This window comes from Sardina pilchardus, chromosome 15 (assembly GCF_963854185.1).
Source record: "Sardina pilchardus chromosome 15, fSarPil1.1, whole genome shotgun sequence".
NCBI lineage: Eukaryota > Metazoa > Chordata > Actinopteri > Clupeiformes > Clupeidae > Sardina > Sardina pilchardus.
Window position 1 is genome coordinate 25,732,600 of NC_085008.1, and position 24,584 is coordinate 25,757,183.

At 40.9% G+C, this 24,584-nt stretch overlaps 1 protein-coding gene across 3 annotated transcripts; it reads left to right on the top strand.

The window, feature by feature from the left end:
* The first annotated feature begins 161 nt into the window (after positions 1–161).
* On the top strand, positions 162–20,895 carry vtg3 (vitellogenin 3, phosvitinless). Of its 3 annotated transcripts, none has more exons than XM_062555382.1 (28): positions 162–289; positions 513–533; positions 1,074–1,225; positions 2,201–2,452; positions 2,907–3,068; positions 3,732–3,880; positions 4,211–4,361; positions 4,720–4,877; positions 4,997–5,162; positions 5,320–5,445; positions 5,911–6,129; positions 6,674–6,891; positions 7,180–7,277; positions 7,639–7,763; positions 8,074–8,172; positions 8,251–8,370; positions 8,579–8,768; positions 11,714–11,801; positions 13,521–13,706; positions 13,799–13,931; positions 14,260–14,419; positions 14,897–15,006; positions 15,138–15,182; positions 15,629–15,841; positions 16,599–16,744; positions 20,226–20,364; positions 20,460–20,558; positions 20,689–20,895. In XM_062555382.1, exons 1-27 carry the CDS (start codon positions 250–252, stop codon positions 20,547–20,549), a joined length of 3,756 nt encoding a protein of 1,251 aa, XP_062411366.1. In that variant the 5' UTR covers positions 162–249; the 3' UTR covers positions 20,550–20,558; positions 20,689–20,895. The 3 variants fall into 3 exon arrangements, with proteins under 3 accessions (XP_062411366.1, XP_062411364.1, XP_062411365.1); XM_062555380.1 differs by having other exon boundaries at positions 15,138–15,181; positions 15,619–15,841; XM_062555381.1 differs by having other exon boundaries at positions 15,138–15,181; positions 15,619–15,841; positions 20,692–20,895.
* The last annotated feature ends 3,689 nt before the right edge of the window (positions 20,896–24,584 follow it).

The window sequence follows — 24,584 nt, forward strand, 5'->3', positions numbered from 1 at the left end:
TTTGCAAAATGTCAACAGTTTGATTTGATGTTGTTGGTGGTGTTGTCTGCAAACAAGCGTTGCCTAGAAATATAACAGTAAACAGTGGTCAGGTGACTTTGAGCAGGGTCACCTTGCTCCGCTCTGCAAGCAAGGGTACTCTTGGATTGAGAAAAAATGACTGGCCAAAATTTGACATCAGAGGTTTAAGCCTACGTGTCCATATAAAAAGACCTGTTCAGTGTCACAATCGTTCTGCAGGAATCCACTATGCGGGGACTGGTTCTGTGTGTCCTCTTTGGCCTGGCAGGTAAGCTACATACTGTACACTCTCTCTCGTTCTCTCTCTCTCACACACTCACATATACACACACAGACACACACACACACACACACACACACACACACTCACAGACACATACTGTGCACACAATAAATTAAGATATTAAAAATGAGCATTTTTGATGTGACATGCTTAAATTGAAGATCATGTTTCTGTTGAAATTAACAATTACATTTATCTTTCCATTCAGTATGCCAGTCTTTAAATTTCGGTGAGTAAATATTGACTATGACAACAACAAAAATACTTCCCGTCAGACCGTCATCATGATAATAACAACACTGTCCCTGTAGATGCCATATATTAAGAGTTGTGTCCAATGGAAAAGTGTCATATTACACTTGTAGATACCTGTCATGAATGCTCTCATAATGTTTCATGCCATAACCATCACATAGTTATTAATGGGTGTGGCATAACACCATGAGAACGCTCATGACAGACACAGAGGCTTTCCGTGGTTTCAATTCAAGGCCATGGAAATTTGAAATTTAAGTGCATTTGGGGAATTCTCAGGAACACAGACACTGAAAAGAATTCGTCTTTTTTGAAAGTGCCTGGTATCATTTATTATTTTTTATGACATGGTAATTAGTTTTTTTTTTACAGAGGGGCCAAATTAAGTGTCAAAAAGTGTATCTTTCAAGCCAAATATGATCATTATTTAGAACAAACAACATGTCCTGAATTGAGAACTACCCATATTGAAAATCAAATCAATCGTGTGTGTGTGTGTGTGTGTATATTTCAGAGCCCACCTTGAACCCAAAGAAAACGTATGAATTCCAGTATGAGGGGGCCGTTAACATCGGACGAGGCATGCCAGATCTGGCTGAATCTGGTGTGAGACTGACATGCAATGCCAAAATAACCGGAAAATCTGCACAGATGTTCCTTCTGCAGGTGAACACAAAACACAAGCGCCTGGGTTATACCGCAGAGGACAAATATTATTGTAAGAAGTCACTGGTATTTTACAGGTACGGTAGATGTAAAAACAGTTGTAGTCTAGAGACTGGTTCTGTTCCAATAAGCCTGCAGCATGACATGCAGAGATCAATGAGTCCAGCCAGCTGCTGTGTGGCTCTTGGCGGAGCACATTGACCCACGCTGAACTTGCTGAATGGTTCGCACCACTCGATCTGGCCTTCACTAAATGATTCAAATGTATTGTAACACCCTCTCCTAGAATAACTAAGGTCATCGCAAAATAATGCATTAAAGATCAATTATACTGTATGTCTCAATCTGGATCCGAGTATTAAATACACAAACATTTGCCAGTTAGTTCGCACCTGTTTGGAGCAGTGACCTTCCTCTTTATGAAGAGAGTTCCTCCCCATAGACGCAACACTCACGCCATAGAGATGACCTTTGTTATATTGTGAACTAATCTGCTTTTGAGCAGAGCAGCATGTTGTCCATTAAGCACTACAACTACAGATGTACAATATGCTAAACAGCAGTTATGTCCATATCACTGTTTAGCCAAAGAGAGAGAGAGAGAAAAAACATTATGATAATGGTTTGCCTCACCAATGGTATTTTGGCACAGATACCCTGTCATTGCTGCATTACTTGTGCTAAAATTATTGGGCTTGTCACAACCAATATTAAAAAGAAGGAAAATCACAATGACTGCCGTCAAAACAAATGTACACTTTATATTGGCATATTTAACTGACCTTAAGACAGGAAACCTGGAAAAATGACAATGCTTTGTTATATGTCGCTGTGTAACCCATCTATTTTTTTTTTTTTTTTAACACTACACTGCATTCAAACAAGAAAAAACACACAAATTGCTACATTTGGTTCTGGTAACATGCAGGATCATTCCACATATATGACTGATGAATCCTGTCATCCCCTTCTAAGGTGTCCAATCTGGTCTTTGAGGAGTTCAATGGCATTCCTGGGAAGAATGTCTTCTATGCCTCTCCAAAACTGACCCAGAGGATGGCGTCTGAACTCACCAAACCCCTCATGTTTGAGTATGCCAAAGGCCGTGTAGTGGACATCCAGTCTGCAGCTGGAGTGTCTGATACCGTCGTCAACATTGTAAGGGGAATCCTGGGCTTTTTTCAAGTAACAGTGAAGACGACACAAAAAGTGTATGAACTTGAAGAGGTATTCTGCAACTTTATTATTGTTGGCTGTTGTTGTCGTTCATCTTCTTCTTCTTGTGATAATTATTCTTTTTTAATGCTAACAGAGTTCATGTTAAATGTGATATCATTTTTACTTGAAACTATTTTGATTAATTCATTTGAGAAAAAAATATGATTTAAAAAATAACGCAGATCAATTGATTCCATACGACCTTTTACCCAGAGTCCTTCTAGTCAGTAGATTGCAAAATGAAGGAGAGAGAAGAATGTGCTGCTTGATGCTGATGATTATTCATTGATTTATTTGAATTTAAGTATTTAAAATACTTTCACAGCAAAAAAATATATATGAGAATTTAGAATTATTAATCACAGAGTATGCAATTCATTTGATTTCTTTTTTTTTTTTGATTGACTGACTGCCCTTGAAACGTTGGTCACGGTAGTAAAAGTGTTCTCCTACATCTGGTCAGCTAGGTATTCATGGACTCTGCAAGAGCAGCTACGTCATTGAGGAAGATGAGCACTCCACAGAGCTGACTATAAACCAAGCGGTGGATGTCCGTGCCTGCCGGCAGAGAGCGGAGATCTCCACAGGAATGGCTCTGGCAATTGAGAATGAGCTTAGCAAACAGGTCAGCCTTCAACATGGTGCATCAGCACTGTCTAAACTAATGCACAAATTGTTGTTTCCGCATTATATTAAGAACATATCATAACACATTAGTAACCGTATGTATAAGAAAACAATTCAGGTTATTTATTGGTACCCATAGGTAAACTAGGTTTACAGTCTAAGAGGCAGGATGTCTTACTTCACAAGAGCATACTTTTATTACTTTGTTTGATATTGATAGCAAGGTGAATTCTACTGTTATTACATTTTAGTGACATATCAACTATACGGAACTAAATGGAATTTAAAACAACACTAAAGAGTTTTTTTGTACCTTAAAATAATGTTTCCAAAATCATTTCAGTGATTCATCAACTTGTAACAGGGTGAATGGCACTTCTGCATTCGCTTTGCAGCCCTCTATCGGCTTTAACCGCACTATGTTTACCAGATTGGTTAGCGGATCTGTAGTTCAATGGAATGAGACATAAGAAACTACAAATTTGACTTGCATAAAATCATGCAACATACTCTATCTTGTCTGTGGACAATCATTACTGGATAAACAAATAGCATGTGTGCAACATAGGAAAAGAGCTTTAGTGTTGATTTAATGTATAGTGGAACCTGTGAATTGTGATGGCTGTATCTCCATTAACACAATGGTGTGAACCAACTGTAGAGAGGCGAGAGGATCGTGGCAGGTGTTCAGTACATCTACACTGTCAAAGGGACTGCTGATGGAGGGCTGATCACTAAGGCCCGGGCACAGGAGTACCAAAACTTCTCCCCATTTGACATCAAGGGAGGCAACTCTAAACTACTCGCCACGTAAGACTTCTGTCACCATCCTGTCTTTGGTTTAATATTAAAAATATGCATGTATACATACAGTATGTTTTAACACTGATGTAATTTAGCAAAGAAATCAAAGTCAAAGTATTTTGTATATTTAATGTAATACATTATTTTGAACCAACCCGTGTTTTTATATCAGTTGGTGCAAACAAATTATGGATTGGATCGCATATGTCAGATAGACCATGTTAGTTCTCTGCTGAAGAGATAGATGTGTTGTTTACAGTAGTGACGAGTAAGTCAATAACAGCATAAAATAAGTGTTTACTGTGGGTCATGACTCATGTGTTTTTTTCCCTCCAGGAAATCCATAGAGCTGCTGAAAGTGACTGATTCGACTGGGAGCCCCTCAGCTCCACCTGCCCAGAGCAGAGGTAATCTGGTGTACAAGTTTGGAACGAACCTGAAGCAGATGCCCATCGTTCTCATGAAACTGGACAACCCACTGCCCAGAGTAAGTGTGAGGGGATTGAGATTGTCAGACAAGATATAAAATATGTGCGGGTGTAAATTGTATGTTTAATGCTTTTGATGTGATGTGAGCTGTGCCTTAGTGGGTATCATAGCCAAACTATTAGTACACACATCTGAATAAAAAGTGAAATATATAGAATATATAGATTAAATAGATTAGATAGACAATGAACAGTGAATTTGTCAATTAATCAGCTAACCAGGTTTTTAATATTGTTTTCATGTTACCCTACGTTACATTATACTGTACGTTACATTATGTTCTGTTATGACATGATGCTTCACACAAGGTAGTTAGCTGTCATATGCTATAGAGTATGTTTCCTCTCCATCCTTAGATTGCAGAGATGATTAAGAAGCTGGCTCAGGCCAATATCTACCAGGTGGACAGCCCCACCAGTGAAGACACCGTCAACGTGTTTCAGCTCCTCAGAACTGTAACACTCGAGGATCTTGAAACCCTGTGGAAGCAGCTCTCAGGGAACGCAGAACACAGGTAAAGAAAGGGGAACCACTTGTGCTGCTGTTGGGAGTGTATGTTTTCATAGATTGTATTTTTGTGTGAAATATTCATGTGTCATCTCTCCACGGTGTCCTGTTCTTGTGGACCTTCAGGAGATGGTTTCTGGACCTGATTATTGAAGTGACTGATGAGAGGGTGGTGAAGTTCCTCCTGAACAGATTCAAGGCTGGGGATGTGTCTCCCAACGAAGCAGGACAGACATTACTGGTGTCTCTAAACCACTTAACGGTCACTCCTGAACTCGTCGAGATGTCCAAGGTGAGATCGTGGATCTCTCTTTCAGTCAAATCACTTACCTCAACTTTGGACTCATAGAGATGTCATGACACTCGAGTGATCAAATTTTATGAGATGAACAAATTCTCTCTCTCTCTCTTCTCTCTCTCCCTCCCTCCCTCTCCCTCTATCACCCCAGGAGTTCCTAAAGATTCCCTTCAGTAAGTCTAACCACATCCTTTGGCACACGGTTGTCCTCTCCTACGGCTCTCTCGTCTACAAACTGTGTGCCTACGTCCAGCTCTGTCCAGCCACTGCAATTCAGGTACTGTACAGTGACAAAGACTTGCCTGCATTTAGCATGATAGATGATGGTAGACACTACCATTGACCTTGAGGGAAATTCTTTCTCTGCATTTTATTGTGAACAACACACACACACACACACACACACACACACACACACAGTGAGCACACATAGTGTGCAGTGTACACACACAAACCCTAGAGCAGTGGGCAGCCACTGCTGCGGTACAGTAGCAGTTGGGGATTAGGTGCCTTGCTCAAGGGCTTACATGGTGATATTAGCATATATTTGTAATAATATGTGCATAATTATGGGTTGGTTCAGAATTAGTGACATGCAATGATATGTACTCATTGTTTTATTCATAAAATTATGTTATGTGTTCACACCACTGAAATGAGCATCTGTAACGATGAACTAAAATCTGTACTCAGAACAGCCTGATCACCTCCTCCACTAACGTGTCCTCTGACTGACCAACAGCCCCTGCTGGACCTGGCCACGGGTGCACTGGAGAGGAACAGCGAAGAGGAGATGGTGGAGGCCCTGGAGGCCATCGGAAACGCAGGTCATCCCTCCAGCATTAAGACCATCATCAAGTTCCTGCCAGGGATCTCCCCTAAGGCGGTGGAGCTTCCCAACAGGGTGGTCATCTCTGCGGTCCAGTCGCTTCGCCACATTACTGTCAGGGATCCTCACACTGTAAGTCACATGGTGCTTATACCTCACACACAGTTTTAGAAGAAAAGTATGGCAACCAATTAGATAAAGGCAAACACAGTGTATCTGCAATCTATATTGTCCTGTATGTGTATCTTGTTAATAATAATGAAAATCATTTTCAGTATATTTTGCATTGTTTCATATAATGTGCTATGAAAACATTGATTATAGCATTGATTGTCGTTGATAACACTGATTACTTACACTGATTAGTTCTGGAATGTGCTTTAGATCATGAAGTACAGTAATTTCCCGCATACTGTATAAGCCGCATTGTGTATAAGCTGCAGGACAGTGTTTTATGCAAGTTAAAAGAAACAAAACCATATTAACACCATATTAACTGCCCCCCCCCCCCCCCCCCCCTGTATTACTGTAACCTCATAGCGGGAGAAATTTAGCAAAATCAATGTATAAGCCACAGCTAATAAATTCGGGAAATTACAGTATCAGTACACTGTCATAACTTTTTATGCGTTTCCGTCCTTCTCACGTCTTTGTGTGTTGGTTTGGGGCGTTACAGGTTCAGGATATTGCCCTGAGTTTGTTTGTGACCAAGTCCTTGCCTGCTGAAATCCGCATCCACGCCGCCATCATCCTGTTCGAGACCAAGCCCCCGCTCCCCCTGCTGCTGACGGTCACTTCCTTCCTGCTGGAGGAGAAAGATGCCCAAGTGGTCAGCTTTGCCTTCTCTCTGATCAGAAGTCTGTCAAGATCCCACACCCCAGAAAACCATCAGCTGTGAGCTCCAGTTATACAGTCATTTCCCGTGAATAAGCTGTTGTGTATAAGCCGTAGGGCAGTGTTTTATACAAGTTAAAAGAAACCAAACCATATATTAATACCCTATTAACTGTCCCTGTGTATTAACCTCATAGCTAAATAAATTTAGCAAAATCAATGTATAAGCCGAGACTAATGGTTTGGAAATTAGGGTAGCCCTTATTGTCCAATCTTCAACCATTCGTTCAGGTTGACCAGTTTTTGACCATCATGTTTTTTCTTTTTCTCTCTCTTTTTTTATGTAAGGTCAACAGCTTGTAATATTGCTGTTAAAATCCTTGAACCAAAACTTGGACGGTTCAGTTTTTACAACAGCAAGTACCTGCACTTGGACTGGTTTAGTGGTATGTTTAACATTACTTTATATTTCACATTAAGTGAACATTAGTATGTTTTGCTTTACTCTAACATATCTTTTTTCATATTATTTATTCAAGACGACTTTTGGCAAACAGCCTTTATCAAGGTTTGCTGAAATGTCGCTTTGAATGAATAATATAAAAAAGGTGTGAGTGTTAAAAGGGTGTAATATAAAAGAGCATTATTCTGATATCCTCCTGGCCAGCCCCCTGTGCTTGGGAGTGCATTCCTTCTCCTTGCTCTTTCATAACATAACAACAACAACAACAACAACATGTCATCATGAATTAAGTGCAGAAAGCTCACTGACTGTCCTGATTGAGCACATCACCTTTCATTGTCTAGGTGATCTGTTGTTGGGCACCAGCACCGAGGGCTATATGATCAAAGACTCCAATGACAAAATACCGACTGCCCTTATGATCAAAGGAAAATTCCACTTCATCGGACGAATTCTGCAGCTTTTAGAGGTAAACCCCACTAAGTAGAAATAGGCACTTTGCTAAAAGACGTCCAGTAAAATATTGAGGATTGATAACAGTACAGCATTTGTTGATAGTCTGTTGACCGTGTTTCCAGGCTTAATTATTGATGTGGGTTGAAATTGTATGCTAGTATGAGTCATGATTGTCTGCCTTTTGCATTACATTGTGCTGAAATAGACACAGACAACAGTTTGCTGTTGCAGTCTGAGTCTATAGAGATGCTAAAGATACTGTTACATCATATACATTCTTGCTGTGCAACATTTTTCAGATTTTTCTTTTTTAATGTCCTCAGCTTGGTGTGCGTGCTGAAGGACTCAAGGAGCTTTTCTCTGAGACCAACTCAGAGCTCAGGGATATCGACGCCACTGACTATGCTGCAATCATGAAAATTGTGAGTTCTTCAGACAGTTTCAGAGCTGTGCTAACACTTTCCTACCACTTCAATTAATTTTCATCGCTGTGTTTTCAGCTGTCCGATATGAAGTCTCTTCCGAAAGACAAGCCTCTGCTCACTCTCTACTCAAGGGCCTTCGGACAGGAATGGTTCTTTGCTGATTTGAACAAAGACATTATTCAGCAGGTCATTAAAGTAAGTCTAAATCCATATTCTCTGGTGTTGAATGTGTAGGCTATTTCATCAAATGTCTTTAGCCACATCACAAGTAACACTCATTAAAAACCCATATCTGCTAATGCTAATTAAAGCCCATATCATGCAGTACAGTACATGTGACTTAGCGTATTAGAGAGAAGAAGGATTGATCCCTTCTCCCCTTTATCCCTCTGTTTACGCACAGGCTCTGAGTCCCACCGCAGGGAAGGAGAGCCCAGCTTGGCAAATGATTCAAGATCTCCAGAAGGGCATATCATGGCACTGGACGAAGCCCTACATGGTGTATGAAACCCGCCTCATACAAGCCACAACCCTGGGACTCCCTGTAGAAATTAGCAAGAATTATCCCACAGTGACGGCCATAACAGCAAATGGTGAGCATATGGCGCCATATTTTCCCTTGCAAAACTAGTATGAGGTCAGTTAGAGCATGAAGTTCATATTTGATAATATCACATAATAATGTGTTTTTAAACATTAAAGAGGGGAGTAGCAGAAGCAGATAGCCTAACCAGGGTCATAGTACATTTTCAAAATGAATGTGTTGGTCCTATCTGGAGACAGAGGTGTTTTTTATATATTTTTTAAAATGTAAATTCTGTTATTTTCAACACATACTGTGTAACAAGTACAGTATAAAAAGGAGACAACACAAACTACAGTATGTTGTCCCTAGAAGTGACAATAAAGTAGAAACTATTCTTATCTAGGCTAATCTAATCTATACTAGGGCAGTGCCCGTGCAAACAATGTTTTCCAAGAACATGTTACCCAATGACGTTGATGCAGGTAGATCATGTTAGATTGGTGATGATGTAGAATCAGGCCCGTGCAGTTAGAGCTTTTTACTGTCTTTGCAAAGTAAAAAAGTGAAGGGGAAAGGCGTTTGAGTTGCAGCTAATGGCAATATTAGACACATGTTACATATCCGTGTGTTTTTGCTGTTGTTGGTAAATTATAGTCTAAAGTTAACCGCATGACCATGGCCATATGCCAGTGCTATGAACTCGGAGTGATGTTTGAATGAATGTTATGCCCAGTGATTAAATTGGGCCGGGGCTCTCCGGGGCTGAGCCCCGGCACATAAGACTTTGACACATGATCACAACTCACAAGCAACGAACCTTTTTCACGCTTTTCAGTTCTGATTAAACAATCTATTTTTAACAATTGACAAAAACCGTCTAGTTTTCCTGATAGCAAGACGACCTCTCAAAGCTCAGTAGGGCATTCGCGATCAGAGATTCTAGAACACTAAACACTCGCGACTGATTTGATACTTGCTCCTCAGCGAGTAGTTGAGGCTAGTGGTGCGGCACGTTTATCTGTGCTGCCCACCGCGTTCTAGCAACTGTACCTGGAAAGAGCTTGCTAACTAAAGTCATATCACTAAAATCATAAAGGAACACTGCAAAACACTCATCTCATATGATCCCAGAACGATTTTCTTCGACTTGTTAGTGTTTTGAACATGTATTTTATCTAATGACACAGAAAGCATAAAGAATTGCATCCAAATATCCTTGTCATGCACTATGCAACTTTGTTTCACTCGCGTAAAACCGTGAGAATGAAGGCTAATCACCCTCACGTATTTCTTAAAGCGACAGGCACTCAATTGCACACACCACTAATGTGCAATCAATACACAGATTTCCTGTTTACTAACAAAACTAGATGCGCGCGCACCCACGGGGCAGAAGACGCCGAATGGCCGGTCTTAACGTTATAAAGTTAACCTAATAACCAGCTGCTGTACGCTATAATCGGCATTTTTTGTATGCCACTGTTGTCTAAATGATGATAACATCTCATTTATGAGCTTATTTCAGAGTTTGTCGTTCGTTTTCATTATTTATAAAACATCCTCTTTTTGGCGATTTTGGTGGTTGCTGGCTAATATATGCATTACTTTACATTCCTGAACATTCTCTAACCATCGTCATTTCGAATAGTGCTGTTTTCGGCACTAAAATTCATTTTAATCTTTTCACGGAGAGCAGCTGCTTAATGCTGTTCATGGTGCTTTCTGCCCCTTGCGTGCGCGCGCATGTTTTCGAGAAATCTATGTATTAGAGACCTACACACCCCATTAAAGATATGACTAAGTGTAATAGTCTTGAATTCAGTACACAAATGACAAAACATTTTTAGCTACTAGTAATTATGTGTCTGTTTGTGGAGGGATCAATATTTACACCAACATATTGAACATTTCTCCACATGCTGATTTTTCACCTTAACATTGTGACATGATTTTAAATATTATGGCTCAACCTACCTCTGTAAAGTCAGCTAACAACCCATTAAAATGCACTAGAATGTAGCAAATAACATGTATGATAGTAAAAAAATTCTGGGGGAGGACCCCCAGACCCCCACAGAATTTTCTTCAAAACAATATAGGCTACACAATAATAAACAATAACAATACGGTATGGGGGGCAATATGGTATGGTTATCAAATTAGAGGGTATTTTACAAATGTATATTTGGGCAGGCCGGAGCTAGGCGGGTACGGGGCAGAGCCCCCCCACATAACCAATCCCAATTTAACCCCTGGTTATGCCTGTAGCCGATGTCCAGATAGAGTGAAGAGCCGCTGTTTTAAATGCAAATTTTAACAGAATGCTACCGACGTGTGTGTCGGCCTGATCAGGCAACAGAAGCGCTAGGCAACCACGGTTGTTGAGTAGCCATGCAACGTTACGTGACTGTAACAGCCTGGTGCATGTGACTGTAACAGCCGGGTGCATGTGTGTCAGACTCAGCATGTTTATCCAACATGAACAATATTGAAACGGTCCGTTGTTTACGTGAGACATAGTAATTTCCATGATTGGCAACGTGAGTGTCAGCGAAATGGGCTTTTTTGTTTCTATGCTGGAGTAAGTGAGAGTGAGGGGGAGTGGCATTGTGGGATTGCGGTAGAGTTGTATTTCGCTTAATTTAACGATATCTTTGTAATTTGTTGTCCAACAACGACCAAACTTCGCACTGCACTCACGCATGGCATTAGCAATACCCGTGTCAAATTTTAGGTCAGTCGGATGAGCGGTTCGAGAGTTATGCGTGGGACAGACAGACAGACAGACAGACAGACAGACAGAGTGACACACAGACAGACGTTCCTTGCTAGATAGATGGACACAGGGATGTGTCAACACATTCATTTTAACAGTGTATACATTTCTGTCTTTTTTATTACTGTTTTTATATTCTTGACAAAGATAATAAAAGAATACAGATGCAATGTCTATTTCAATTATACTATGAAGTTCTCACTCCTTTTGATATTCTGCAACATTGTGTTCAACAGCAAAAGCCACCATTAGCCCCCCACTGAAAGAACATCTTGGAGAGCTTCTGTCATCAGACATCACTCTGGAGACTGATGGATTTGCTGGGTACAGACATAAGTCATGATTACACAGTTTGAAAGCCAAATGCTACAGCATATCATGTATTTGCAGGAAGCTTCAAAGCAGGGATGTATGCAAAACATTTCTCCTGGGAAAGAAGGAGTGGACCCAGTGATTTTATTTGGATTCAAAATTGTTAGTCATTCCTGTTACATTTACATTTAATCATTTAGTTGACGCTTTTATCCGAATGAGGACAACCAAGGTTCGTTGTGACTACAAATTAGTGCTGCAGACAGTCCAACTTTGCGTAGAATGACAGTTCAAGTGAAGTTAGTTCATGGCAAAAGAGGAGCCATAGTAGTCAGAATAGAGAAAAAGGCTGTGGTTAGTGCAAGTCCAGTTGTTAGTAAGGAGAAGAGGTACTCTCAGAAGAGTTGGGTCTTCAGGAGGTTTTTGCTGGTTGTATACAAAACAAAACTTCACAAAAAGGCAAGAAATGTTCATATCTGGGCCACCAAGAAACACATCATGTTTGTCCAGTCACCACAAAGAAAACAGACATCCATTTTGAGACACTAAGTCCCCCGATTTCTGTAATATATTCTGATGTTCTTGTCCTCAATTTCCCCCGACTACTTCCCTTAATGTGCGCTCTGCAGCTCCTAATTTCCAAATAGACTCCCTTAATTTGAATGTGTTGGTGTGGGAAACTACTCCCTAACTGCTCCAGTTTCTCAGCACTACTAAGGGCGTATTCACACCAGGAAGGTCCGTTGGTTCACTTATTTGGTCCGGACCAATTTTTTTTTCTTTTTTTCTTTTTTAGTGCGGTTCGCTTTCACACCGTGATTAATTGCAACCGGACCAGAATTTATAAACAAAAGCACATGTGCTAAGGTCGTTCAACCATTGGCTGGTAAACGTGTAGGTGGGGTAAAGAATAGGAAGCCAAAGTCAAAGTTGGCCCGCGTAAATACTATGTTTGCGTACTGTACTCGTTATTATCCTAGCAATATAGTTTATACAGTTACAGCTTTGCAGAAGTGCTTGAGCGTCAAGACCGTTTGATGCAAGTTTAACAATATCATGCTGGTAATTTTGCAACGACGAAGACGTGCAACAAAACAGCTGAGAAGAGCTCTCATGTGTGTCCAACATGCTAACAGCAGGCCTACGGAAGACGGAACGGGTAGGCAAATGCAAAATCAAATTATTGTTGGCAAAAAAGCGTTAGCCCACTGCTGCTTATAGCTGTTGTGCGTCACGGAGCTATCCTACATTTCCCATAATGCGCAAAAACTACGGGAGCTCGTCAAATCCAAAAAAGGTAGATTTCTGTAACTGGGTCGGATCGAGGTCGGTCTGCTTTCACACCATAAACGAACCGCACCAGGGTTCGGTAGGAACCGCTCCGAGACCACCTCCTCAGCTGGGTCTCGGTCCGCTTGTTTGGTCCGCACTAGAGTTCGAGTGATTGTATTCACACCAGTCAAAAAGGTCCGAACCAAGCAAGAAACGAACTTGAGTTTGTTTTAATCGAACTAAACAAGGCAGGTGTGAATACCCCCTAAGTCTGCATAATACAATACTCCCTTATGATTTTCACAACTAATTGGAAGACATATGTTTCATCTGAACATCAGTGTAAAAAATCATGACTAGATTAAACAAGTTAGGACAGATATCGTACTATCAACTATTTTGTGTTTTGATATTATTGTGCCATGTTGTAGTGATGACATTTATTACTTTCCTTTGCAGAGTGACAAAAGACCATTTTATTTTTCATGGCATAAACACAGAGTTCTTTCAGTGTGGCTCCGAACTGAAAAGTAAGACCCCCATCAACATGCCATGGCAATTCACACTGAAAATGAACATCAAACAGAGGAAATTTGACATAGATTTTAATCCCCCCAAGAAGGTCACAGAACTGTTTGCAGTAAAGTAAGTGTATTTTCATTTACTAATGAATTAACTTATTAACAATATTTAAATAAATAGAGATAGTATTAATCAATGCTTTACTTTCTTACCAGCTTCAACGTATATGCAGTGTCAAGAAATATTGAGGAGCCATCTTTGTCTAAGATGACACCAATGATGCCAAATTCAGTAGTGACCTATCTGCCCCCTCATTTCCCCAAGACGCCCGAAAATGAATTTGAGCTGGTATAGTCAAGTTTATCCATTCCGTTTAATGATTGCTGGATAGCATGAATCAGTGTCTGGTTAAAGCTTTATTCAGACTTTTAATTACTTATCGGGTCTCTTTTGGCTTCACAGTGCTAAAACTATATAAATAATTTTATCTCACATTAATATGTAAATCAACCTCCAGATGATAATTCGTCTCCAAATGACTTTCCACTCTCGCAAGTCCATATTCATGAGGCAAGCTCACATTGGGTTTGGGTTTTTGGTGTCCATCAAGAGAGCCTGAGGAATTCCTTTCAACCAAAATGTGCTCCCCTTTGACCCGCTCTCTTGTGCCCTGTAGACTGATGTTTACCACCCGCAGTCAAAGGCTTGTTTAGAGTCGAGCCTCTACGGAACTGCACTCTGCGTGGAAACGGAGATCAAAAGAACACACTATGCCAGTGAATATCCTCTCTACTATTTCTTGGGGTACACCCATCTAGCCATTCAGCTGGAACCAGGTATGAGAAAAGACTGAAATTCATTCATTTATTCATCTTCATGCATTTCACTTAAAGCAACACTAAATCGCTTTTCCTCTGTCGCACACACACTATTTGTTTATCCAGCAAATAACAGACAAGGTAGAATATGTTGCATGATTTTATGAAATGATGTATAACGACACCGAAGGAAGTCAAATTTGTAGTTTCTGATGTCTCATTTAATCGAACTACAGATACACTACCCCACCTCGTAAAGTTACTGTACATAGTGCGGTTATAGCAGATAGAGGGCCGCGAAGTGAAAACAGAAGTGCCTTTTACCCTGTTACGAGTTGATGAACCGCTGAAATGATTTTGGAAACATTATTTTAAGGAACGAAAAACTCTTTAGTGTTGCTTTAAAGCTAAAATCATTTAAGTGCTCAGTCTTATTAGTGGCTGCTTTTAATGGATTCAGTGCAAGTAAGTTGGGCTTTGTTTACTTTTGAACAGTAAAGACAAAGAAACCTGTTGACAAGATCCAGATTAAAATCAACCCTGGGCCTAAGGACAACATCCCAAGCCTTCGCCAGATAATGGAATTGATTCACCAGGCGTCAAAGGTATAATAAAAGATGATCAATAATCAATGAAAATGAAATTGTAATATATCTTAGCATCAGTGAAACAGCTATAACACTTTATATAGTTTATGTATTGAATCAGGCATTCATGTCTATGTCTCCCTATAAAGAATTCCACTGCAGGAGCTGATGATGACCAGTCCTCTGAGTCACAGGTACAGCATATGCAGGTCTCACTCAAGTCCAAAGCCCGAGTTCAAATTGATTTCTAAAGATCATGGTCCTACACAGAGATTATTCAATGTGTTGTAGACTTAGAAGATACAGTACTTCAAACTCTGACCATTTTTTTAATATTAATTTGACAACACTGCACAATACAACATAACATAGAAATATAAAAGTGTGTGTAAAAATTGTAAAAGTAAAATCCTACCGCACATAAAGCAATCACTTATATAATATAATAGTCATATACAACAGTGACTAATTAAAGGTAGAGTCATAGTGTTGGGTTGTCTAGTTTTTACTGTTTGTTCACCTTACTTGTTCATCTGAAATGGTCTGAAATCTGTAGGTGGCTTTGGACAAAGGTGTCTGCCAAATAGCATAACTATTACCATACTGTAAACGAGTTCTCCTGTGTTTAACGGACGTGCAGGAGTCTCTGGAGGCCACTCCCGATCCCATGCTGGTGTTGAAGGCCCTGGCGTTGGGAACGGGTGTGAAGCCTGAAGGGTACGAAGGTGCCGTGTACTACCAGCCCACCGTCCAGAAAGACAGCGCTGAGCTCATCGTCTCCCAGGTGGGAGAGGAGGCCAACTGGAAGATGTGCGGAGACGCCCACCTGGACAAAGCAGAGGAGTCTGCAAAGGTGACACGACATTCTAAAGCAACGCAATGTCCTACTTTTACCCTGAAATAATCATTTAGATGCGACACCGAGTCACAATACGGAGAATAGCAAAGTCCTTGACAGTGTCAGGGTCCACTTGGAAGGCCTGGTGTTGGTCTATGTACGTTGCTGTCGAGAGTAGGAGCATGACCATTTCCAGACCAACTGGGCACTTTCTTGCGCGCTAAATGAATACCCAGGAAAAATGTAACTCCTATATAGTTTTACTTTAAAGACTATCAGTGATAGTCGTGTCCCGGACTGGTATCTCCCTGAAAGGAGATCTAGTATGGGCAGGGCCAGGCTAACCAAATGCATGCAGAGATAGCAAATTATACAGTATATATATACTGAATATATATTCATATTCAAATTCACTGCGGTACCACGCATATACAGTACTGTATATTCATATGTTTACTGTACATGTTGTTACAAACTTGAATCCCTATCCATCTCTGACTTTGCTGTACACAGTTTATGCCGTTTATAGTACATCTCTAAGATGTAAATTTCTAATATGTGTTGTATAACACAAAATGTACTGTACAGTAAGTCCTTGTGCCCACCTTATCAGAAGAAATGAGTCAGCTGAAAAACAAAATTGTTCAATGATACATATATTTAGTGTATATATTCAGTGCAGGCTAGAGTTTTCTGTAAGAAACTATCTATAAATTCAATTACATGTGTTTTTTAAATGATCACAGCTTAATTGTTGTAATGTTTGTTTTAGGTTCATTTGAGGTGGGGTGCCGAGTGCCAGTCATATGATGTGGCCGCGGTAGCCACCAAGACCCATCAGGCCGAAGCAAAACCAGCCGTTAATGCCAAAGTCAAGTGGGGCAACTTGCCAGAATACATCAGAAATGCTGCGAAAAGGTACACAGACTCTCTCTCTCTCTCTCTCTCTCTCTCTCTCTCTCTCTCTCTCTCTCTCTCTCTCTCTCTCTCTCTCTCTCTCTCTCTCTCTCTCTCTCTCTCTCTCTCTCTCTCTCTCTCTCTCTCTCTCTCAAACACACACACACACACACACACACACACACACACGCACACACGCACTCAGCACACACGCACACACACGCACACACAGGTGGGCGCAGACAATTTCATGATATTGTAACGAAGGCAAGAATTACTTTGTTCTGAGTTGTTTATTATCAGATGTACATGAAGAATGACATTGCATGGAAATGGCCTGTTTAAGATCCCAGTGGCTATATCTCACAACATGGGTGGCATCCCGTAACATAAACCCCTTATCCCACAACACATCAGATAACTAGTCTAGTACACCTATATAATGCGTAACCGTCAACTATCTTATAACAACAGGCAACTTAACCAGAATCTTAGCCGTAGGCTACATTTCCCCCATAACCCCCTGCATGAACGCAACACCGGCATCAGCACATCCGAGCCGCGCTACAATATTACAGTTTTTTACAATTGTTTGAACACTAAAATCAAAAGTATCCCACAGTTAGCGCAACCTCACACTCAAGGAGCGAAATATCAGCCCAGATTTGCACATTATCAGCATCACACTTTTTGCAAACCAGCACATTTAGGGGCGCAGGAGACATTTTCAAAGAGACAGGGATCAAATTGTGAGAAAAACCCATGTAGTGAAATCAGGCTTCCACACTGCAAAAAATGGCTTGTCTAATAAAATCTAACCAAGTGTTTTAATCTTATATCAAGGCAAAAAAAACTCATTTGTATTGTTTTCAGTACGAAAACACTTACCTAGTGCTTTCTTTTGATATAATTTCACTTAATTTAAGAAAAAATTGTCTTATTTTAAGTCAATTCTTCCTGAAAATAAGAAAAAATTATCTGCCAGTACAGTAAGTAAATTTGTCGTAAAACAAGCAAATTTATCTGCCAGTGCAGTAAGTCAATTTATCTTGATAAGACTCCTTGAAATACTGTAAGTCAAAGTCTCCTTAAATTAAGTGAAATTATCTTTTGAGAGAGCACTAGGTAAGTATTTTCATACTTAAAACAATACAAAATAGATTATTTACCTTAATATAAGATAATTACACTTGGTTAGATTTCATTTTTTGCAGTGATATCGAACCATCACTTCTGACCCACTTTTTAGCTATTTCACACTGCTTTGGCAAATGGTTCGATACTCTAAAAGCAAAGCTACATGGCATGTTGATATTTTATGAAGGCATGAATGAACAAGAGTATACAGGTACATACTGTATGCCTATGATCCTACTCAAAACGAGAAAATTGCTAGGTCGGTAATTGCCTACAGAGCGCTAGAAAACTGTTCTAAAATCCTGTGCGTCAAGCCCACACCGCAGAACGCCCTGTCCAGTGGGTGCCGGCCTTTATGTGCCGGGTCTGATCAGTATATTCCGGTTCTCTAGATTGTCCTCTAATCCAGTGTTTCTTAACTGGTGGGTCGCGACCCAAAAGTGGGTCGCGGAGGTGTCCTGGGTGGGTCGCGAAGGGATGTTGTAAAAAATATAGGCTATGTATATTTTTTCATGCAACCACTTAAGGTTGACCCCAGCCACAGAGATATGCTACCATGGACTAGGTTACAAGTTGATAAACGAATATTTCCTCCGTTTTCAACATTTTAACATTTAACATCGTGCACACTTGTCAGTTTTCAGAAAAGTTTTCGTTGACACCCATGTTCATGCCGCCAAGAGCATGCCAAATCTTAGTGGTGTAACAAGAAGTTTGAGCCGACGTTAGCTATCAGAATCCCGAAAAAATCAATAACATCAACGAATCACTTCCTTGTTTCATTTCAACTGTATTTGCAAATGCAAAAAACGAAAAGGGTTGGCACCAACATTAGATTATTTTGCAACTGCTACTCGGAATGTATCCATGATCACCAAAGCCAAATGAAAATGTAAACATTGGCCACACTTTTTGCGCAGATGCAAGTAGCCTACTTAGTTTTTCTCAGTTCACATTCATACGCGAAACGAGTCCACGAATCTCCACTTTTGTCGGAGTTTTCAGAAAGAATTCAGAGGCAAAACCGCCGTTTGTGTGTAGGCTACACGGAAGGCACAAACGAAGGGAAAAGTCTCTGTTTATCAAGATACCAGTGAAAGTGAGAACGGGGCTCGAGTCTCTGATCAGATCTAAAAAAACATCTCCAGTTCTCTCATTAATGCTCCTAAAACGCATATAGGTCTACTTTGCACATTGTTCTCTGGTCTTTTCATCGTAAACCCGGCCTATAGGCCCCTCGTGTTATTTGCTGTGTTCACATCCAGTTACAGTGTGATGTCAGATCTAAATGGATCTAAATGTTGAAATGTTTGTTTTGTAAATCTAAATGTTTGTATTTTGTCGATTGTAATATATTTTGAGAAATAAAATATGTTCTTTATATATTTAAAAAAGTGGGTCGCGGCCTAGTAGCCTAACCATAGGGAATTGTGGGTCCCTTGGCCAAACCAGTTAAGAACCACTGCTCTAATCCCACATGAACAACATTTCTGAAAAAATCTCAGTTACATTAGTGTGGAACTGAATCAACATAATCAGATCATATGATGGATGTGTTTGTGATATGACGAAAGAATAGAGTGTTGCATAGTTTTGACTAAAGTGTTTCATTTTGCGAAAGAGCAAAGGGATGCTGCTAATTGGCATTGTGTTAATAGTGTGTAGTGTTTAGAAAAAAGGGCCCTGTTTTCAAAATTGTGCTCCCACATTATATTTTTGCTCTTTATTCAAGAATACAAAAGAAGTTATTTGCTTTTTGAATACAGTAATTTCCCGCATATAAGCCACATTGTGTATAAGCCGCAGGTCAGTGTTTTATGCAAGTTAAAAGAAACAAAACCAATTAAAACCATATTAACTGCCCCCCTGTATTAACCTCATAGCGGAAGAAATTTTGCAAAATCAATGTATAAGCCGCGGCTAATAGTCGGGAAATTACGGGTATCCAAATGTACTTTTGTCTCTATCCCTTAATTGTGACTGATTGCCATTGCTGACCCTAAAGGTAATTACAGGGTCTCACAAGACTAAATCACCGTTAGACACTAAAAGAGTAAAACTACAGCCTCGGCAGCACAGGTTCGTATGTTTGCTTTTAACCAAAGACATGAAAGGACAGGTCTGCTTTTAGTCTTCGTACGAGATCCATGGAGAACAAAACTATAGCTGGCAAGGGCTTGCTTTTACTGAATACACAGGAATGCAGGCATTCATACAGTTACCAGTGCACAGAGGACATGATTGGAGAGGCATTGAACATAGCCAATCAAGGCCAACTTTGACTTTTTACAAGTTTGTCAATTTGCTGAGTTACTGGAGGTCTGACGTCTTTGTTTATTAAACTTCTTTCTTTTTCTCCTCGCAGCATTGAGGACTACATTCCTGGCATGTCTTTGCTTCTCGGGTTCTACCAAAGACGTGAAGCCAACCCTGGCCATGAGGTTTCTGCCTCCATTGTGAGAGAATCGCCACAAAGCCTTGACATTGAAGTCAAGACACCTCAGGTACTGTGGGTGCCACTTAATGTGGCTTTCAGACGAAACATGACACATATTTGGCAAAGAAAGTCAGTGGCATTAACACACTCTGCTCTTCCCAGCTGACGGTCTATCGGAAAGGAATCTCTCTCCCAATTCAAATGATGAATTTCCAGGAAGGCAGGAACATGACAGACACCCGGCTCAATTAAATGCCAAAAGTGAGTGCGAAGCCTTCTCAGTCGTTTTTCATCAGCGGCTTGGCTGGATTTAGCATATTTATATCATTCCTTCATTCTTTCATTTGTTTGTTCATTTCTTCATTTCCAATGAATTTCTCTTCGATTGCAGCAGGAATTGAAACAAAGCCAAAAGAGAAGACCAGAACTGACTCTATTTGCAGCTGAATATGAGACCGTGGATGACATCCGAGAGCCTTTAAATCATCCATGACTTCCTGGGTGATTTGTCTTTGCCCCAGGGTAGTAGGAAGTAAAACCATTATGGATCCAACAAGTAATAATTTTCATAAAGCTGAAGTTGAGAGATACACTTTAACCTGTTGAGGAGTGAATTATTTTCTTAGTTTCTTCTACAATTCTATGCAAACAATCTATAGTTTCAGTGTTCTTTTTCTCTGAGGGTAAATGTTGCATCATAGTGCGGAACAGACGGTTTGCAAACATTTTAATTACAAATTTGTGACTGTACTCTTTAATTGTGTATTATTTTTTACTGACTGCAACTGGTATGAAACAACTAGACAGCTTGCAGTGATGTCATACCAGAGTAAGTCCCAAGCTGACTATCTATCTATCTCTATCTATCCATCTATCTATCTATCTATCTATCTATCTATCTATCTGTCTATCTATCTATCTATCATATGTATTTATCAATCTTTCTTTCACCCTACCTACCTACAGTACACGTTATGGAAGCGTTCTGCCGGTGTCTGTCACAACTTTCTGAAGTGAGCAATTTAAGTAAGTCCTCTGCCATGCTACCTAGAGACATCTGAGAGCACACTCGAGTGGCTGAGGTAAATGAACAGATGTGTTTTGCTCTCAGTTCTCAAAGTGTTTTGTCTTAGTCACTGATGCTGTTTGCTTGTTTCCATGGTGTTGCTACGCTATTCATCTGCATCACCAGTTGTGTGAAACTTTATGACTAACGTCACTCCAGAACACCTGCACATGAGGCACAAAACAGCCAATTATGATTTCTGTAAAGCAAAAATCAATGGCAAAAAAAACAGTAACATAAAAATTGCACAAGAATGTGTTCTAACATATTTCAGTCAGACACATTGCTCTGGCAACAATGCATTGCTATGTGATGCCTAGTGCAGTCCTTCACATGTTGTAAGTCTGGTTCTTGGACATTAGGTGGCAGTGTTAGTACATTCTAAATTAGTGGTAGATTTCCCAAGACCTGCTCTACTTTGGGTTGTGTGAAAACATATGGTAAGCAACCAAACGTCATCCAACAGAATAGCAGCAAGACATACTGTATACCCTGACTTATTAAAAGGGGATGAGATTACAGGACAAAATAATGATGCTATTTTAAGTGTGTCTATGCACTTTGTGCGTGTCTCTGTTGGTGTGTGTGTGTGTGTGTGTGTGTGTGTGTGTGTGTGTGTGTGTTTGTGTGTATGTGTGTGTGTGGGGGGGGGGGGGGGTGGTGGGGGGGTGCATGCATAGCTGTGTCTGTGTGAGTGAGAAAGAGACACACACACAGACGGACAGAATGAGAGTGAGAGAGAGGGGGGAGGGAGGGAGAGAAAGACAATGACAAAGACAGATAGACAGAAAGAGAAAGGGAAAGAGAGAGTGACCTAAATCTCAAAGTGGTGATGGATTAGTGGTGATGGAGAGAAATAAACTCCTCTTTTCTCCAGTAGGGGGCAGTGATATGTCTCACTTCATGATCCTCATTCCTCAATGAACTTTGCTCACAGGCAGCAGGAATCTATTTTAATCCACTTCAATTATTTAATGTCCACACATACATCTATGGTGACATGATCTCTCCCACAGTACCAGCAATGATCTGGGATTCTAAAACCATGCTCTTTTGCTATGAGCCTAATTTTGCTTAAATGGTGAATAATACTCTTAAATAAATAACTGAACAACATACATATACTGTACATAGTCATATTTATGTTTACCTGTTGTGGTAGATGGATAGAACACCATCTTCAGCCATGAAGTATAGGGAAGCTCTCCAGTAAAGTTAAGCTATTACGCTAATAGCAGAGCTTTTTATGACATATGCATCCATTTGTTTTTATGTTGTTGCTACTGAATATCTGTGTTCAGTATGAATGAGTGTTCATATTGGAAATAGACTGGATGAAATCAATTTTCCTCGGGTACCTTTGGGTGTTATGCTACCCGTCTGAAATGAGCCCAAGTTTATGACAACAAAGAGTATAGAGGCTCTCTGGAAAATGGGCTTGTGAAATTTCGTGGGAATCAGTAGAGTAAAGTCCTCTCAGTGCTCTCAGCTGGCTGCCGACTGTGAAAGGGATTTGGCCCCCCGATCTGGAGCGGTGCCGCCGCATCAGGACCGGAACGGGGCCGGGTCGACGCCAGACCCGCGCCGGCCTCACCTGCCATCCGGGAGGCGCTTTTTGCAGCCTCTGTGAGGCGGCCAAGCCGACCTGTGAAGCACAGTTGCCATGGAAACTTCACAGTTCATCAAGGTTGTGAACAATAAGGGAGTCTCCGTTGATGTCATATAAATGCACAGAATCCGTGCACACAAGCAGGCACAGACAGAACGGAATCCACGTCCCCGTACTTACACTCACACACAGTACTCAGCCCACTGACTCACTCACCACTTAACCGATCAGCAGAAGAAAAGTAAATACAGTCTGGAGAGAAAGGGAGGGTATTCACTGTGTGTGTGTGTGTGTGTGTGTGTGTGTGTGTGTGTGTGTGTGTGTGTGTGTGTGTGTGTGTGTGTGTGTGTGTGTGTGTGTGTGTGTGTGTGTGTGTGTGTGTGTGTGTGTGTGTGTGTGTGTGTGTGTGTGTGTGTGTGTGTGTGTGTGGTTCATAATGGTTCAGTAAAGCAGTAGTCAAATGAAAATGGACACCTCAAAAAAAGCTCATTTTCAGTAAATACAAACCAGTCATTCTGCATACCATTCTTTAAATATTCTGAAAATGGACACCTCAGCAGAAGCTAATTTTCAGGTAAATCATTCTGCATACCATCAATGGCATTCTGAAAATCTCCCACTTAAAAAAAATAGCTTTTAATCCATATGGAGGCTCAGGAACAATACAAGCAACTCCTACCCAACAATGGCATGCATGGGTGTCCTGTGATGAGCTGGGGCAGACAGCAGTGTGGAGGCGGTGTGGACATGTCCAGGCTGGAGAGCTCCTCCATCAGCTCCAGCTCTCCGTCTCTGTGTCTCCCTGTGTGTGATGTGGGCTGCGGCTCCTCGCTCAGCTAAAGGGCACATCCTGTCTTGTCTTACTCCAGTCTCCAGTTCCCCTCCTGCAACGAGAAGCCCGCCTGTAACCCAAGTGGCACCCTGCCATGCAGGGACTGGTCTGGGCTGAATCAGTGTTGAAGCAAACACACACACACACACGCACACACACACACGCACAGCTAGACACACACACACACACACACAGTATGTAAAGCAAACACACTCACTTATACACACACACATACACGCACGCACGCACGCACACACACACACACACACACACACACACACACACACACACACACACACACACACACACACACTCATAAACACCCACACACTCATTCACACGCACACACACACACACACACACACACACACACAGAGAGAAAGACACACACACACACACTCATAGATGCGCACACACAAACACACACACACACACACACACACGCACATTCACACTCCCTTTTCATCTCCAGACGATGGCTTGCGATGGACTCGTGCTGAAGCCATCTCCATAAGTCCAATCACAACAGAACTATTAGACTTCTTCCTCTACCCCATAACCACGCACGTCTTCAATACTCTGGTGATAAAGATAAGCAACCCTGCATTAACATAAGTGCAGCCAGACTCAGAGTAGCTTTATAATACTTCTTTGTACTGTAACTCTATGTCCTGGTTTGCAGTGAATGGATTAAGCCTAGTCCTAGACTGAAAGAGAACTTCAATCAAAAGAGAGAGGGAGAGAGGGAGAGAGTGAGAGAGAGAGAATAGACAGCGGAGA

Excerpts from the sequence above, each read along its gene's own strand:
- vtg3 (XM_062555380.1), top strand. The coding sequence starts at position 250 with ATGCGGGGACTGGTTCTGTGTGTCCTCTTTGGCCTGGCAG. Across the intron at positions 11,802-13,520 it reads GAGACTGATGGATTTGCTGG|AGTGACAAAAGACCATTTTA; the intron begins GTACAGACATAA and ends TTTCCTTTGCAG. Across the intron at positions 14,420-14,896 it reads AGCCATTCAGCTGGAACCAG|TAAAGACAAAGAAACCTGTT; the intron begins GTATGAGAAAAG and ends ACTTTTGAACAG.